This window comes from Equus quagga, chromosome 17 (genome assembly GCF_021613505.1).
Source record: "Equus quagga isolate Etosha38 chromosome 17, UCLA_HA_Equagga_1.0, whole genome shotgun sequence".
In the NCBI taxonomy this organism is placed as follows: Eukaryota; Metazoa; Chordata; class Mammalia; order Perissodactyla; family Equidae; genus Equus; species Equus quagga.
Window position 1 is genome coordinate 54,150,095 of NC_060283.1, and position 18,043 is coordinate 54,168,137.

Consider the following 18,043-nt stretch of genomic DNA (forward strand, 5'->3'; position numbering starts at 1 on the left):
ATTTTGATAGAAGGAGGGGAGATAACACCACTTTTGAGATCTTAGAGGCAGAGTTTGTAGGGAAGTAGAATTCAACACACTTGATGGAGAGATAAGAGATTAGGTTTGTAAGTCAAATAACAAACAGAAATTATAGAAGCAGCATGAACATTGTAACAGATATCATCTTAATTGCCAGGATCACAAAAGCAGCTGGCACATCCAAGTCATCTTTTTATCACTATGTTCTACTTAGTGTGATAGAAAAATCAAATATTTTGAGTTTTTAAAAAGTAATGGGCTTTATAATGTCAGTGAGCACCATTTTTGGTATCTTGAGAATAGCACTGTGGGTGTACACTCTGTTTTCAGCACTCTTTTTGAAAGCTCAATTTCACTTTAATGTTCCTATCTATTAAAATGTGCAGTGTGATACTTTTGATCTTTCAAGAAATGTGGAAAACTGTTTTTATTGCCATGTAGTTTGTGTACAGAGGTAATTGGATAATAATGGTGTAAATACCTAAAGGTCCTAGGGTTAGTGTAATAAACCAAGCACAAAAATGTTCATCCTTTAAAAGCTTTATTTCTCCTGTTTGCTCTTGCTACCTTAAGCCCTCTGAACATAATGGCTTGATATGTGTTTATTAGTAAGTACCATTTACCGTTACCTTTTGAGGATTATCGAATATCGCAGGTGTTTTGATGGGCAGTGTTGGGAATACTTGTGTTTCTGTGCCATGAATCTCATTCATCTGCAGACTGCCCACCTGATGATTCATTCCTGTTTGCAGTTGCTTAAAGAACAAGACAGTTAACTTCCTGTGAACTGAAAGAAGGGCTATACTTGTGACAAGGCATCTATGAAAAATAGGTGACTACTTAACAATGGCCAGAAACCAAAGTTTTCTTGTGGGACACCATAAATTCTTATGGTCAAGGTGACCAGATGTCCTGGTTTTCCTGGGGCAGTCCTGCTGTCCCAGCATCTTATCCAGTTATCACTCCCCTTCATTCTCAGAAATGTTCTCTTTTGGACAATACGTTATATGGTCATCCTGCTTGAGAGTCTCATTTTGAGATTTATGGTCTACCGTTGGAATCATTAGGTGAAGATTTATCTTAGTAGTTGAAAGAAGCAACCTGTAAGAGGTTAGCCTGTAAGAGGTTTAGAAATGCTTGAACAAAGTTGCTGCTTTCTATGACTTCACAGTATATACATTATGAAAAGTGTTAGAATTTGTACTGAGTTTGATACTTGCTATTTGAATTCGGTGGGTGTGTGATGATACAATATTTAACCTGGATGAATACATCCTTAATATCTTCTGCTTTGAGGAAGAGAGCAATATGGTAGTGTTGGGCTTTGGATATATGAAATGTTGGGTATAAAATTTTTATCTAACAATGACCTAAGTCTTGATTATTTTCTTTTCTTCAAACAGCACTAGTATTCTGAGGGAGCCTGTGTGTTTAGGAGGATGTGAGCACATTTTCTGTAGGTAAGTAATTATGTATATAGTATAACTCTATTTTTTCCTAGGTCATAGTCATGTAATCATATTGATAATAATGTTACATTATGTTTGTGTAACTCTCATAAACTGCAAAGTAACTTACTGTACATTATCTCAGCTTGATCCTCATACCTGTCTTAATTGACAAAAAGAAAATCAGAGCTCATAGAGGATGACTTGTCCAAAGTTACAAAGCTTGGTAAATAGCTTTGCTAAGCCTGGGGAAAAAACATTAATATGTACATATTATATAATTCAAATATGTCTTTTTTATTTTTCCAGTTAGTTTTGAATGTAAACTTTCCAAATTATGAAAGTCTAGTTCTTAGAGTTATTGTATTAGTTTCTTAGTGCTGCTGTAATGAAGTACCAAAAACTGAGTGGCTTAGAGCAACAGAATTTTATTGTCTCAAAGTTCTGCAGGCCAGAAGTCCGAGAGCAGGGTGTCAGCAGGGCTGGTTCCCTCTGAGGGCTGTGAGGGAGAATCCATCCATGCTTCTCTCCTGCCTTCTGGTGGAGCATCATTGCTTTCTGGCAGTTGGGCGTTCCTTGGCTTCTGGATACACCACTCTGATCTTAGCCTTCCGGTTCACATGGCATTCCCTCTCGTGTACATGTTTCTCTGTGTCCAAATTTCCTCTTTTTATAAGAATACCACTTATATTGGATCAGGGCTCATGATGATGATCTCATCTTAACTTGATCATCTGCAAAGACCCTATTTCCAAGTAAGGTCACGTTCACAGGTACTGGGGATTAAGACTTCAGTATCTTTTCAGGGGATGCAATTCAAGCCATAACAGTTATTTCATGTTATAATATGAAAGCCCTGGCTTATAGATTAGAATATTAGATTTTCATCTCATCCTATTTCTTAATTCAGGAGAAATCAATTAAAGGACTGAATATCTTAGTTTAATTGTCTGTGAGACAAGGTTAATATGGCCTCCTTCGAATCAGTCTTTTAATTATTTCAAGTTACGACCGACTGTCTGGCCTGAGCAAACTGCAAGATGAGGTTGAAGCATATATGAAAATAATTTACTGTGTGATTTCAGTGGGTTGGGGATGTGTGGGAGGCAGCTGTGCTTGGGGTCCCAATTTGGTTTGTAGAAACGTAGGTCTGCTATAGGGGGCATACCAGCAGAAGGATGGGGTAGGAAATAGTACCTGTTGCTTACCTGATATCTCCCTTTGGGTGATGAAAAGCCATCTCAGACTTGATGTGCTCAGAGCAGATCTATCGATCATCCTCCCCTTCAACTTGTGCCTGCCTCACTCATCTTCATAGCAATAAATGATACTACCGACTGCACAGGTGCTCAAGGCAAAAACCACAAGTCTTATCTGATTGCTCTTTTTCTTCCTTATCTCACATCATTAAGTTCTGTCAGTTCCACCTCAAAGTGTGCCCTGAATCTTGAATTTCCCTTTTTTTCTGTATATTAACTGCTGTTTACCCTATGGTCCAGGTCACCATCATATTTTCTCTCCTCAGACTGTTGTAGTAAGTTCATAACTGGTTGTCTTCCCCGTTTTTACATTCTTGTCAGAGATCTTTTAAGAATGTAGATCATCCATATCATTACCCTTCTTAAAATCCTTCTTCAGTGGCTTCCTGTTACAATTAGAATAAAACTGGAAATTTGCACTAAGGTCCACAAGACCCTGTACAGGCATAACTCGGAGATACTGCAGGTTCGGTTCCAGACCACTGCAATAAGGCGAAGAGGGAAATAAAGCAAGTCACACGAATTTCTTGGTTTCCCAGTGCATATTAAAGTTATGTTTACATTGTATTGTAGTCTGTTAAGTATGCAATAGCATTATGTCTAAAAAGAATGTACATACATTAATTAAAAATACTTTATTGTTAAAAAATGCTAATTGTCATCTGAGCCTTCAGCCAGTCATGATCTTTTTGCTGGTGGAGGGTCTTGCCTCCATGTTGATGGCTGCTGACTGATCAGGGTGGTGGTTGCTGAAGGTTGGGGTGGCTGTCGCAATTTCTTAAAATAAGACAACAATGAGGTTTGCTGCATCAGTTGACTATTCCTTCCGTGAACGACTTCTCTGCAGCACACAATGCTGCCGTTCAATTACATCTTCAGGTTCCGCTTCTAACTTTGGTTCTCTTACCGTTTTCACATCTACCGTTACTTCCTCCACTGAAGTCTTGAACCCCTCTAAGTCATCCTTGAGGGTTCTAATGAACTTCTTCTAAACTACTAATGTTGATATTTTGACCTCTTTGCACGAATCATGAATGTTCTTAATGGCGTCTAGACTGGTGACTCCTTTCCAGAAAGTTTTTAATTTACTTTGCTCAGATCCATCAGAGTAATCACTGTCTATGGCAGCTATAGCCTTACAAAATATATTTCCTAAGTAATAGGACTTGAAAATCGAAATTCTCCTTGATGCATGGTTTGCAGAATGGATGTTGTGTTAGCAGGGATGAAAACAACATTAATCTCATCGTACGTCTCCATCAGAGCTCTTGAGTGACCGGGTGCATTGTCATTAGCAGTAATATTTTGAAAAGAGTCTTTTTTTCCTAAGCAGTAGGTCTCAATAGTAGGCTTAAAATATTCATTTGGTAAACTGTGTTGTAAAGAGATGTACTGCATCCAGGCTTTGCTGTTCCATTTGTAGAGCACAGGCAGAGTAGATTTAGCATAATTCTTAAGGGCCCTAGAATTTTCAGAGTGATAAATGAGCATTGGCATCAACTTAAAGTGACCAGTTGCATTAGCCTCTAACAGGAGAGTCAGCCTGTCCTTTGTGGCTTTGAAGCCAGGCAATGACTTCTCCTCTTTAGCGATGAAAGTCCTGTCTGTCATCTTCCTCCAATATAAGGCTGTTTTGTCTACTTTGAAAATCTGTTGTTTAGAGTAACCACCTTCCTTAGTGATCTTAGCCAGATCTTCTGGATACCTTTCACAGCTTCCACATCAGCTCTTGCTGCTTCACTGCACGTTTATGTTATGGAGACGGCTTCTTTCCTTAATTCTCATGAACCAACCTCTGCCAGCTTCAGACTTTTCTTCTGCAGCTTCCTCGCCTCTCAGCCTTCACAGAATTGAAGAGAGTTAGGGCCTTGTTCTGGACTAGGCTTTGGTTTAAGGGAATGTGTTGTGGCTGGTTTGATCTTCTATCCAGACCACTAAAACTTTCTCCATATCAGCAGTGTGGCTGTTTCACTTTCTTATCCTTCGTGTCTTCACGGGAGTAGCACTTTCAACATCCTTCAAGAACTTTTCCTTTGCATTCACAACTTGGCTAACTGTTTGGTGTAAGAGGCCTTGCTTTCAACCTGTCTTGCCTTTTGACCTGCCTTCCTCACAAAGCTTAATCGTTTCTAGCTTTTGATTTAAAGTGAGAGATGTATAACTCTTCCTTTCACTTGAACACTGAGACACCATTGTAGGGTTGTTAGTTGGCCTGTTTTCAATACTGTGTTTCAGGGAATAAGGAGGCCCAAGGAGAGCAGAGAGATGGGGGAACTGTCAGTTGATGGAGCGGTCAGAACACACACAACATTGATTGATTAAGTTCGCTGTCTTATATAGGTGTGGTTTGTGGCACCCCAAAACAATTACAACATTACAGGACCTAGTTCCTGTCTGCTTCTCAGACCACTGCCCTCTAGTTCACACCGTTCTAGCCACCTTCTCCTTTTAGCTCATTAAACGTGCCAAACTCACTCCTGCCCCAGGACTTCTGCACTTGCTATTTCTTCCATCTGGAATGTACTTCTGCCAAGTTTTTCTGAAACTTAACTTTTCATCAGTTACACTTCAGCTCAAATGTCACCTCCTCTAGAAGGCCTCCCACGATCCCTTTATGAAATGATGCCTGCTCCCTGTTCCTACTCCATAGCAGGCGCATTTGTTTTGTTTCAGCTGATGCACTTGCTGTATATAATAGATCAGTGACAGAGCTACTTGGGCCTAACAAACTCCATGAAAGTATACGTAAAGCTGTGTGTGTGAGAGAGTGTAAGAGAGAGAGAGAGAGAGAGAGATCCATACCTTTAATTGGATAGAGGGGTCTGTGACTTACAATGGCCAAAGAGATATTATGAGAGGCATGAGGACATCTTAAAAGAGAAAACAGTCGTCTGTTTATGACACAAACACAGGAAAGAATGGATCCAGTGTGGTTTTGGTTCATTTTAAATGTATCACGCCAAAAACTAGGGCTGCTGTTTGTGTTCTTGGCAGATTTGGAGCTATGTAAAATGGCCGAGCAATGCTGTTAAGTACCATGCCGTTTTTTTTTTTTTTTTTTTTTTAAAGATTTTATTTTTTTCCTTTTTCTCCCCAAAGCCCCCCAGTACATAGTTGTATATTCTTCGTTGTGGGTCCTTCTAGTTGTGGCATGTGGGATGCTGCCTCAGCGTGGTTTGATGAGCAGTGCCATGTCCGCGCCCAGGATTCGAACCAACGAAACACTGGGCCGCCTGCAGCGGAGCACGCGAACTTAACCACTCGGCCACGGGGCCAGCCCCCAGTACCATGCCGTTTTTTAAAAACTGGTTTGGCTGTATTTATCCCAATCTAACTGAAGCGTGAGCGTGCGGGGGCGTTGGAGCGGCACAGACTTTTCTCTCATTGACAGTGTGGTGGTGCTTTCTGGTACGTCCATGCCAATCCCTGATAAAAGTTGTACATGGACTCTAAGATAGAAGTCGTTGATGACACCTGGCGGGGGACTCCAACTTTGCTCTCAGACCACTTTACACTCTTGAAAATCGAGGACACCAAAGAGCTTTTGTTTGTGTGTGTGTGTGTGTGTGTTTACCATATAAAACTGAGACATTTAAAAAATACTAATTCATTTAAAAATAACAATAGTAAGCCCTTTACAAACTAACATAAATAATGCTTTTTTAGGAAAAATAAATATTTTATAAACCAAAGGAAAAATAGAAGAGTGGCACCGTTTTACAATTTTGCAAATCTCTTTATTGACTTGCCGAAGAGAAGATGGCTAGATTCTCATGTCTGCTTATGTATTCAGTCTGTTGGGGCGTTTCCGTTGAAGCGTGTGTGTGTGTGAAATCTGGTTTTACACATCCCTATAGTTGGAAAAGGAATATTTTAATAACCTTTTCAGATAATTATGGCTATTCTTTGATACTACACCACCACTTGTGAAGTGCCAGTTTCTTCGGATTTGTTGGTGTGAAATCTAAAACCGTATCAATGAACTTTTTTGCTCTGTTCTGTTAAATTGCATCCGTTTTTCCCGCACTGTGACTAGATCTTCTACCCAGCATGACTTGATGGCATCATACATCGGTCATTGGAAAATACTGACTTGCTGAGTTGTGCAGATCTATTGAGATATTTCCCCAAAGTTCTGCATTAATGTATATAAAATAATTGGAGAAGAGTCATGAACAAACATTATGGAATATATGAACTAGACTGATCCGAAAACTAGTGTGGTGCTGGGTCAGTGTCTTAATTAACTGGATCTCATTTTCTTCGTCTGAAAATGAGTTTGCGGTCCTTGATGAGTGGATTTTGACTATATTTCACTAGTGTTCCTCAAATAAGTATTGCACAACAGTTGACAATTTAAATTCCTGAGGAATCGGTTTACATATTTTACTTGTTGGAGTTCCAAGTGAGCAAGCAAACTCACAGAAGTCCCTTTGTTTGCTAGAGAGTTGCTGTTTATTGAACCCAGTGATCGGGAAGGTCCCTCCCAGCCCCGGTGTGGTTTATAGATTCATTTTACAACCTTTATTGAGTTACTTTGTGGCAGGAATTACGCTAGGATCTAAGGTTGCAAAGATTAGCAATGCCATAGGCTTTTTCTGAAGGAAGCTCATGTTGTAAGAATCCTCTGTGCCTACAAATGAGTGAGTCACCTGACAGGGATGTAGTGTTTGGGGGAGATGTGGCTTCCGCAGTGGTTACATTACCCAGTCTTGCTGGAGACCACTGGCAAGGCTACGGAAGGGTGGGTTTGTAGGTCTCGTTTCAGAATTCACAAATAGGCTTTAGGGGGGATTGTGAACCCCTTTTCTTACAGGAGCTTGTGTATATCTTCATTAGATTAGCAAACACTTTGTAACCTCAAAGTTAGGAAAACCCTTCTAACTCCTGGACAGATAACCCAAGGTAATTTAATTGAGTCTACAGGTTATAAAATTGTCTGGAAGAATCAGAGAGCTTTTCTCAAAAACTGCGTTAAAGCCTTTAGACACTTGTCCAAAAACAAGACAAAAAATACCTTTCCCTGTCTCTCTGCAGTGATTTTGGGGGGCTCCATGCAGTGCAGTGTTAGGGTCTGGGCTGGGCAAGGTTGCGATCCATGGCTGCTGTGCATTGGGTACTAAATGTGTTTGTTTATCTCTCCCTCTCTACTCTCACCCTTTGGAAGCTATAGAGTTATTTGCAGGGAAAAATTAGGTAGACTAATGTCTGGCCAAGTCTCTTCATAGCAAATTACGTAAGCAACTTTAGATTTAGATTTTGTGTGTGTTGTATATCACACTCTTTCAAAAACATTATTTTAACAAATGTTTTATAATTGACTGTTGTTTGTTACAACAACCTCTTCATTGACTTCTGTTCAGACTCTTTATTTTTTGGAATTCCTTTTCTGCTGCATGTGTTGATAAATCTGTATATTTTTTAATCCTTTTTAAGTAATTGTGTAAGTGACTGCATTGGAACCGGATGTCCAGTGTGTTATACCCCAGCCTGGATACAAGATGTGAAGATAAACAGACAGTTGGACAGCATGATCCAGCTTTGCAGTAAGCTTCGACATTTGCTGCATGGCCATGAGCTTTCAGGTGAGAAAAATCACTGTCTCCCTCTGGTAAATAACTGATGAATTCATACTCGTCACATAAAGTATGTCAAATATGAATGACGTATTTCAGATTTTAAGATTCATGGTGTTTGGAATCATTTTGAGAAGTGGCAGACACCTTAGAGGTAATTAAGTCTGACTCCCTCATTTTATAGATGAGGAACCAAGGTGCAGAGAGATTCAATGATCTTGCCTAAAGTCACACGTGTCGTTAGTACCAGAAGCAGGAGAAATGGAACCTGTTTCTTCCCATTGTCAGCCCAGAGACTTTCACCACCTGCACTGCCTCCTTTTTACAATTATGATAGTTTCTCTATAATATATGTGGAATAGTGATTTTGTCCTTAATAATAGTGATTTTGTCCTTAAACTCACTTAAATATACTTTACAAGATAGAATACAACCTTTTGTGGATTGCTTTTCTAGACTGAATTAATTAACACGTTTTGAAAGAGCAAAAATCTAATATTCATTTTCTTTTCTATTTAAATGGGGGTTAATGTCTTTCAAATTGCTCTTAGACTCTGTGTATTAACTATACGTCTTCCCATTGTGCGTTCTGCTGAGAACCCACTAGCTGTGGAAAGAAAGTAAAGTGTTTTCAATCTTCATAACTACATATTAGAGTTAGCTTTTTATTGACCAGATTACGCCATTTTAGCACGTGTTTATAGGAGAACCTTGCCTTGACTGCCAGGATGCCATGAATGATCGATAATGCTCACAGAGAATGGTTGGGTTTATGTTCATAAATCTTTTGATCTTAGATTTCTGGCTTGATGTATTATTGTCAGCTACTAAAGGTGCAGCTGATTTGACAAAATAAGGAAACAAGGCAGATACTTTGAGTCTTATTGACCAGGTCTTTATTTTTAAGAAGAATTTCAGTCATAGTCCACCTATGAAAAGTTTTCTTCATCTAGTTATCAGTTTGTTGTATTAGACTCCATTCTTTTATGATAAAAGGTGCTATCGTGATAAAGTTCTACTTATTTTCACATGTAAATATGCGTGTATGTTAAAAAGTACTTACCTTTTTAAAAAAGTCATGTTGTGTTATAAACCTCTTTAAGAGCACAATGAGCAAAATTTCATTGTTTAGTTCTCTGTATTCTTTTCCTTCTTTTTCAAAGGCAGTGCTGAGAGTGTTTATTTTCTAGTTTAAAAGATTGGGGTGTGATCTGGCTTCTCACCCCCTCCCCAGACACACACACAAACACACAGTATCCTTGATGGAAGCAGGAATTCTTAATCAGGAGTCGTGCATCTTCGGCAGTGTTGGGGTGGGGGAGGGGAGGATTAGTGAGCCTCTTGAGTTAAGGGTACAGTACGGAAAAGTTCATGTCTGTGTGAAAGTGGCTTTCGTTAGATTCTTAAAGATGTGTGGTCTGTTAGGAATGTGGGCTATGTGTTAAAATTTGGGGTGCTTCCTTGTGGCTGTCATGATTTGCTTTGATTCTTCCCCAGTTGCTGTACAGTAATATATTAACTTGCCAGGCTGCCATAACAAAGGAGCACAAGCTGGGTAGCTTATGCAACAGAAATTTATTGTCTCACAGTTCTGGAGGCTCGAAGTCCTAAATCAAAGTGAGGGTAAGGTTGGTTACTTGGAAGGCTGTGAGGAAAGGATGTGTTCCAGGCCTCTCTCCTTGGCTTGTGGATGGTGGTCTTCATGTGCACATGTGTTCTCCCTGTGTGCATCTTTGTGTCAAATTTCCCCTTATTTTAAAAGATTTTATTTTTCCTTTTTCTCCCAAAGCCCCCCGATACATAGTTGTGTATTTTTAGTTGTGGGTCCGTCTAGTTGTGGCATGTGGGATGCTGCTTCAGCATGGCCCGGTGAGCAGTGCCATGTCCACGCCCAAGACTCGAACCGGTGAAACCCTGGGTCGCCGAAGCAGAGCGCGTGAACCCAACGCTTGGCCACTGGGCCAGCCCCCCAAATTTCCCCTTTTTATAAGAACACCATTCATATTGTTTTAGAGTCCCACCTTACTCATCTTTACTAATTACATTTGTAATGACCCTATTTCCAAATAAAGGCACATTCTGAGGTACTGGAGATTAGGACTTCAATATATAAGTTTTGGGAGGGACACAATTTAACCCATAACAAGTAATGTGACTTTTTTTTAATTGGAGTATAGTTGCCATACAATATTGTATTAGTTTCAGGTGTACAACATAGTGATTCTGCATTTATTTACCTTACAAAACGACCACTCTGATAAGACTAGTAACCATCTCTCATCATAATGTGACATTTTTAATGGTGATAAAAGGGGGAGCAGAGTAACCCTTGATGGATTGACTGTAGTGGATTATGGCATACTGGGGTGTGGGGTACCATGGAGTGCAAAGAAGAATTAGATGACTCCTCAGGAAATTTTACTGTGGTTAGTGATGTTGGATCATGAGAATGGTTTTCATATTTTGTGGACCATGGAATATGAAATGCCTTAATATTTCATCATTAAAAAGAGATATTTAGGAAAATTACTGAGTTTAGAACAAGTTTTTGTGTGGGACCTGAGGCCTTTGGAATACTCTTTTTCATTTAAGAGTGAAGGTGGAGTCTGGGGAGAGAATTATAGTGCTTCATTTTCCAAAGGCCATTTGTGTTCGTTTTCTTTATTAAAATGAGTAATCATTACATTAATCCTTACCATAGTTTAGCAGTGCTGGCTTTACCATTTTACTTGTTTTAGGATGAATTGAAATTTCACCGTTTGGATACAGTATAGTCAGAATTTCAGGAGGCAGAAAGTCACCTTTAATCCCTCTATTCTGTAGATGGGGAAATTGAGGACCCAGGTTATGCAGGGCGGTCATATTGTTAGTTCTTGCTCACTGTTTTATCATTTAGCACAATGCTTTCATTAGAAGTATAGGTGTTCGTTGTATTTGTTGCATTGAGTTGGAGAAAAATTGGCAGGGTTAAGACTAATTTATATCCCAGAGACCAAACTTAATTAAAACTATTTTAAAACAAATTCTTAGATTTTGGTTTCAACAATTCCTTTTATAATGGTAGCATCCTACTTTGCTATTTTTGTAAAAGATGATAATCTAGAGTATAAACATATTGAAATATAAATTTCTGTCCAGATCTGTAATTTCCATGATGCAAAGCTTTTTTTATTTATTATCAGTTGCTTCATCATCAACTTTTCCTCCCAAGGCCCCCCAAAACAAACTAGTCTTGTGGTATTTGAGGGTTCTTTGGGGGTATTTCCCTTTGTTTCTTTATAGTTTAACTATTCAGTGTATTTTATTCAGTTCTTTTATGTTAGCTTATTATCTAGCAGGTATTTCTAAAACTAAAGTGGTATGAGGTGAACTAGGTGAATAGTAGGGGGAACTGACAGTTGGGGACAGATGATGGCTGACCCTCTTTGTAATGAGGAAATTGGAAACTGATCTCATGACATAAGGGCCTTCGCTTAAGTGATCTCTGAGGTCCAGCTCCAAAATCGTATCGTTCTGTTAAATGCTCAAGTGTTGAAGATGATGAAGTGGAATGGTTGGACATCTCTCACATTTTCTCTATTTTTTTTTTTTTTTTTTTTTTTAAAGATTTTATTTATTCCTTTTTCTCCCCAAAGCCTCCCGATACATAGTTGTGTATTCTTCGTTGTGGGTTCCTCTAGTTGTGGCATGTGGGACGCTGCCTCAGCGTGGTCTGACGAGCAGTGCTATGTCCGCGCCCAGGATTCGAACCAACGAAACACTGGGCCGCCTGCAGCGGAGCGCGCGAACTTAACCACTCGGCCACGGGGCCAGCCCCTCTATTTTTTTTTTTTTTTTTTTTTAAAACTCTGTCGTTCACACTTTATCTTCCAAGTGAACCTTGTTACTTGCATTTACTATAAAATATATAATTACTGTAATTTAGGTGGGTAATTAGGAAGAACTTGTCAAATCATGGACATAGTATATGGTATCCTGGCAATAAAGAAGCCTGATTTATGGCAATACTTTCTAAAATGAGCTTCTAAATACTTGAACAGATTTTTCTCGGTTCAGTGTGCTTTAAAGAGAGGAGATTGTCTGTCATGATTTTTTCTGACAACCATTTGTAGATAATTTTACCTTATTCTTTGTAACATAATCTGCTTTCTTCTAATGGAGATAAATTTAAAAGTTTTTATTTTCTCCTGCCCCGCGTCATATTAAATCAGACCTTGCAGGTGCTGGTCAGATTCTGTGAAGCGTATGTTGGTGTTGGTGACATTTAAAAAAATACTTTGATTATGCTTTCAGAGCATCACAGTTTCCTTTTCTGGTTTCAGGAGAGATGCTGGTCTTTCTGCAGTGAATTACACAGTGTTTCATTTATGCTGTGACTTTTTTATAATAGATGAAGATGAGCGTTTGAGTAGCTGTGTTGGTGTTGTTTTTTTAAATAGAACTGAATACTTCTTAACTCACAAAATAATCATTCTTCAGTGAAGGCGTTAATGTTGCACAGATGGTAGCAAAGTACTTCCCTTTGATTTTTAATAAGGGACTAGTTGTCAAAGAGATTTCTCAACTTCTGTTGTGAAAGCTATAATAGAGAATAATTTGAAAGGCACACAATGTACATGATTATAATCCTTTGATGTAGATTAATGATGGCTAAATCACATTTTCTAATTGCCTCCCTTTTCTATAGTTTATTATTAAATTTCAAGGAAAAAACTTGGCTAAGTAGTTCCTTAGCAACATGTGCATCTCTGTTCCTCAATATTTTGTGGTATACTCAAAAATATTTAAATTCAGAGAATAGATTCTTTTAAATGTCATCATTAAGAAATTTACTATGTAGAGGAAGGATCAATATTTTTCTTCATGAAATGAATCTGGTAATTTATCATGCTTAGAAGCGTTCACCCATAAAACTGTTGTAGCTGTTAATAGTATGATTTATGTTTCATTGGTGGTGGTGGTTTTGCTTTTTACAGTCTTAACTTCGATATGCTGCTTAAATTCCAGACTTTACAGTCCTGTTTGCTGCTGTGTCCTTGCTTAGCTAGGAAAAGATACATAATTAAAGTCTTCTTGAGTACATTTATTATTACTGGATGATGAGTGAAATTATTGTGTACATATAAAGTACATGAATATATGCTCTTTTCATTTACTTCTTTATAAGTTAGAAAATATGTACACCTGAGTGTGAAATTTGTTGTCTTTTCAGATTTAGATTTTTTAGTCACTTGAGTAATGTTCTTGCTACTTATAAGCCTTGATTTTCATTTAAGTGCCTAATCCTACATTTTTTAAGTTTTATAAGCATTGAGGACTTCAGGCTTTGACTTGTTTTTAAATGAAAATGTCATCATCTATGTTAAAAAAGTCAAATACAAGTTTTTACAGACTTCCACAGGATTAACCTTTAAGTCTTTGTAATCCTGAGTCTTTCTTGTAAAGTACGTTTCATTTTGACCTTTCCTCTAGACTTGAGATTGTATCAGAAATGGCTTGGTTTTGAAATCTACTTATCCCTGTAGAGAAAAGACCTTTGTTGATTCGAGACATAAAGTCTCTGTGTGAATGGAAACCCCATTCTGATTGCTTTGATTTCCAAGATCCTGTCCTAGCAACACCCTGTGGACCAGGCGATGTTCAGCTGGGACACAAAAAGGATGTCCGAGGGTCTCCCTTCTTCAGATCCACAGGCCTGCTTCCAACTGGGTTCACCGTCTGTCTTTCCAAGGTGATAATTCCATTTCCACCAGGAGGGAGGGGTGGGTGGTTACTGTGGAGTGAAGTTCGAATTCTTTTGCTAGGCAGGGATCATGTCTCTGAAATTTCTAGAGTTAAATACTAATTATTTGTATTTCAAAATCCATTATTTTTTGTTTTTTCCTACCTGTTCAAGGTGCTTTTGCTTGGCAGATGTATTTATAAAGGTAGTACTCTGGTACTCAAGAAACGAGGTGAAGGAAGAATAGGCAGAAGAAGAGATTCTGAACTTTAGAGAAGATTTGAGCTTTTAGTTTACTAATTTTGTTTAATAATTTTAAGCTGGTAAAATAAGAAAATGTTCTGTGTGAATAAAATATCTAAAAGGAATTAAAAAATATTTCATAGCTTCCTTTTCTCTTGCTGATGTTTTAAAACATGAGAATGTTGAAAAGAAGTTTATTCCCAGAAACAATAAGAGAAATGAAATTAAGATTATGTTGTGTCTCTTAACTATTAAAACCTCTCAGGAATAAGCACTCTTGACAATTTTATATTACACCTTAGTCACATCAGACACACTTATTTCCCACATGGTGGATGTTTCCAGTCCTTAGGAGTAAGATGCATAAGTGGCTGTTGGTTTTCTTCTTAAACTAACTTAGTTTTAGAACTCGGTTTGTTAAAATTTTTCTTTAGGTTCTGTAATATAAGAAAAGTTTTACACAGAGTTCTCTCTAGCTTAAGTGAGAAGTGACTTCTCTGGAGAAAAAAACATAATTCAGTTAGTTTCCTTTTTCTTCTCCTCTATTATTTTTTTTGGTAGAACAAATAAAACATATTCAAAATGTCCAGTTGGTCAGAGGAGAGTGGTAAGTCTGTGTTAATTTGGAGAGCGAGTATGGGCAGTGTGGAACAGTTTGTTAATTGTCTCAGGCGGGCTGGTTTTCCATCTCCCTGTCTTTCCTGGGTGCTTTTTTGTGCCACAGTGTGTGTGGAGAGAGGAGCACTGGGTGGGGAGGCGGGAGACACCCTCCGCCTCCTGTCTCTCTAATGTTAATTCTTCATCTTAAAATGAGAGAAATGCACAAGTGAGCCTCACGTTTTCATCTAGCCCTTAAAATGAATTCTCACCTCCCTGGAATAAATACCCGTCAGGATTTAAGAGAGGATATCAAATCATTTATTCATCGGTATTTGCTGAGCACTGTTTCTGTGCTCACCACCGTGGGCCGGCCGGGGTTGGTTTTACATCTGTATGGGCTGGGAGGAGGGAAGTGTAAGGGAGTATTTTTTGAAGAAAAATGAATGAACCTAAAGGCAAAACCAAAATAAGACAAGGTGAAGGGGGTTGCTGGCAGAATCAGAAAGTGGGTAGCTGTACAGCTCATTCACTGTTTCCTGAGCATCTGTTAATGGGCAGGCCTGGTAGGTCTAAAAATACACCATGTATAGAGATTGTGATACACACAGAACAAAGAAAAACTCCACTACCCTACTGTTTCACTTCTGACGCCAGATGTGTGGGTTTTCAGCACATGAACCATTCTGTGACACCTGTTGGGTGTCCTGCAGTTTAACTCAGTTCTGACACTGCCTACCTGGAGATAGCATCGGATCTCACAGGTTGAGAGCTCAGTCCCACAGGACCGCCCCCATCCCCTTCAGATGCCGGTCTCAAGTCCAGGTTGTGCTTCTGACTGACAGCTGTACATTGGAGGTTCCTCCGGCCTCCTGGGGTTTGATTAATATGCTAGAGTGGCTCACAGAACTCAGGAAAGCATTTACTTACTAGATTACTGGTTCGTTATAAAAGGATATACCTCAGGAACATCCGGGTGGAAGAGACGGACAGGGCTAGGGATGTGGGAGGGGGCGCGGAGCTCCCCTGCCCTCTCTGGGCGCACCACCCCCTCAGCTCCCTGCGTTCCCCCGGGAGTTCTCCCACCCTGTCCTGCTGGGTCTCTATGGAGGCTTCACTGCAGAGGCACGACTGGCGAAGTCATGGCCACTGGTGCCTGATTCAGCCTCAAGCAGTTCTCCCCTCTTGGAGATCAGGGAGCGGGACTAAAAGTTCCAGCCCTCTAATCATGGCTGGTTCCCCTGGTGGCACCCAGCCTCCATCCTGCAGGGCTTTTCCGAAAGTCACCTTCATTAACATAAACTCAGGTGTGATTGAAAGGAGCTTGTTATGAATAACAAAAGACACCCACTTCACCTTCATCACTCAGGAACTGGGCACACAACTAAATATAAGAAAAGATGCCCCTGTGGTTCTTACATGGGAAATGAGGAGGGTTTGAGGAGCTCTGTGCCAAGAACAGTGGATGAAGACCAAATCTAATTTCTTATAATAAGTCACAGTATCACATATAGTGTGTACGTAGTGAAAACAGCCCTGAGTTCGAAGGCCAGCTCTATCACCAGCCACGTATATGACCTCACACAAGTTGTGTTTTCTATTTGTTTAATTTCCCTAAGAAATATCGGAGAACGTTCTCTTTGCAACTGATTAAGCAGTGCGAAACTGTGCAGACTGAAAGGTGAAAGTCCTGCTCTACCCTTTTCCCCACCTGAAAAGCACAAAATCCCTTTCTTTTTCAGAGGTAGTTTTCTTTGTTTAACCTAGTCTTTCTTTTATGACTTATGAAAGTATTTGGACATAAATGCAATAGAAGTTTTAAAACATAAACGGGATTGTGCTACCCTTACAAGTGTCTTGAAGGTCTTTGCATGTTAGTTGATATGTACAATGGCTATATAAGATTTTATAGTGTAGGGCCAGCTCTTGTGGCCTAGTGGTTAAGTTCAGCACAGCACACTCTGCTTTGGCGATTCCCAGGTGGGGACCTACACCACTCGTCTGTGACCATCCTGTGACTATCCTGTGATGGTAACTCACATACAAAAAGAGGAAGATTGGCAGTGGATGATAGCTCAGGGTGAATCTTCCTCAGCAAAAAAAAAAAAAAAGAAAAAAAAAGATTTTGTAGTATAAATGCTCCATGGTTAACAGATCCCCAGTCTTTGAACACTGACTGCACTTTTCCCTAATTTACGTTATTACAAATATTGCTGCGATTAACATTCTTGTACATCCATGTTTGCAGGCACATGCATGACTATTTTGTAAGATAGATTACTAGAGGTGAAATTGCTTTATGAAAAGATATATACATTACAAATTCCTCGATTTGGTTTGCTAATGTTTTATTTAGCAGTTTTGTATCTTTAGCCGTTATGGGCCAAAGGCCCATATGGATTCCTGCACACACAGTGGGTTGTGATAGAGGAAAGGAACTCTGAGCTTGGGGAATGGATGTCTTCGTAGGAAGCAGAAATAGCCCTGCGTGTCTTCCTGGGGAGACACTGCCACATCCCTCAGAATTGCTTGCTGCAAGCATAGTCCTGAGAAATGGCCCCCGTCAAGAGCAGCCAGGCCCTTGCCTTCTTGTGCTCCTGCAGGGATGGGGGTTCTCAGGACCCCTGGCAGACTGTCTCTCCCAGCATCAGGGTTTCCTTAGGTGTGCTCAGTGCTATAAGCCAGAACCTTGTGAGCTGTCCTTGTCACCTTGTTCTTGTATTTATTTCATCACCAAATCCTGTAAATTTTCTCTCTTAAATATTTTTCAAATCTTCTTCTTTGTCTGCTGCCACCTCCCTAGTCTGTTATCTTCTACTTATGCTCCTGCTTTGGCCTCTTAACTGTTATTCTTGCATCCACTCTTGCCTTCTTCCAGTCTCTTTTCCCACACTACAGCCAAGAGTGATCTTTTAAAAACGCAGATGTAGGCATGACCACCTGACTTACATGGAACATTTGACGATTTTCCCTTGCTCTTAGCGTAGGTATCGAAGTTTTTAACATTGCAGCAAGAATTCGCGTGGTCTGGCTATTGCCTATTTTTATAGTCTCGTCTTTATACCACTTTCTTCCTTGGTCTCTGCAAGGCAAGTATACTAACCGTCTTTTAGTTCCTTAAGTTATTATATGTCCTCCCGCTACTGGGCCTTTAAACATTTTATCATCTCTCCCCTA

General features: G+C 39.5%; 1 protein-coding gene across 1 annotated transcript in view; it reads left to right on the forward strand.

The window, feature by feature from the left end:
• Positions 1 to 18,043, forward strand: part of BARD1 (BRCA1 associated RING domain 1) — a 79,882-nt gene that overhangs the window by 9,885 nt on the left and 51,954 nt on the right. Inside the window, exons 2-3 of the mRNA XM_046642793.1 lie at positions 1,425 to 1,481; positions 8,165 to 8,313. Coding sequence (XP_046498749.1) covers positions 1,425 to 1,481; positions 8,165 to 8,313 — 206 coding nt within the window. The remainder of the gene's footprint in view (positions 1 to 1,424; positions 1,482 to 8,164; positions 8,314 to 18,043) is intronic.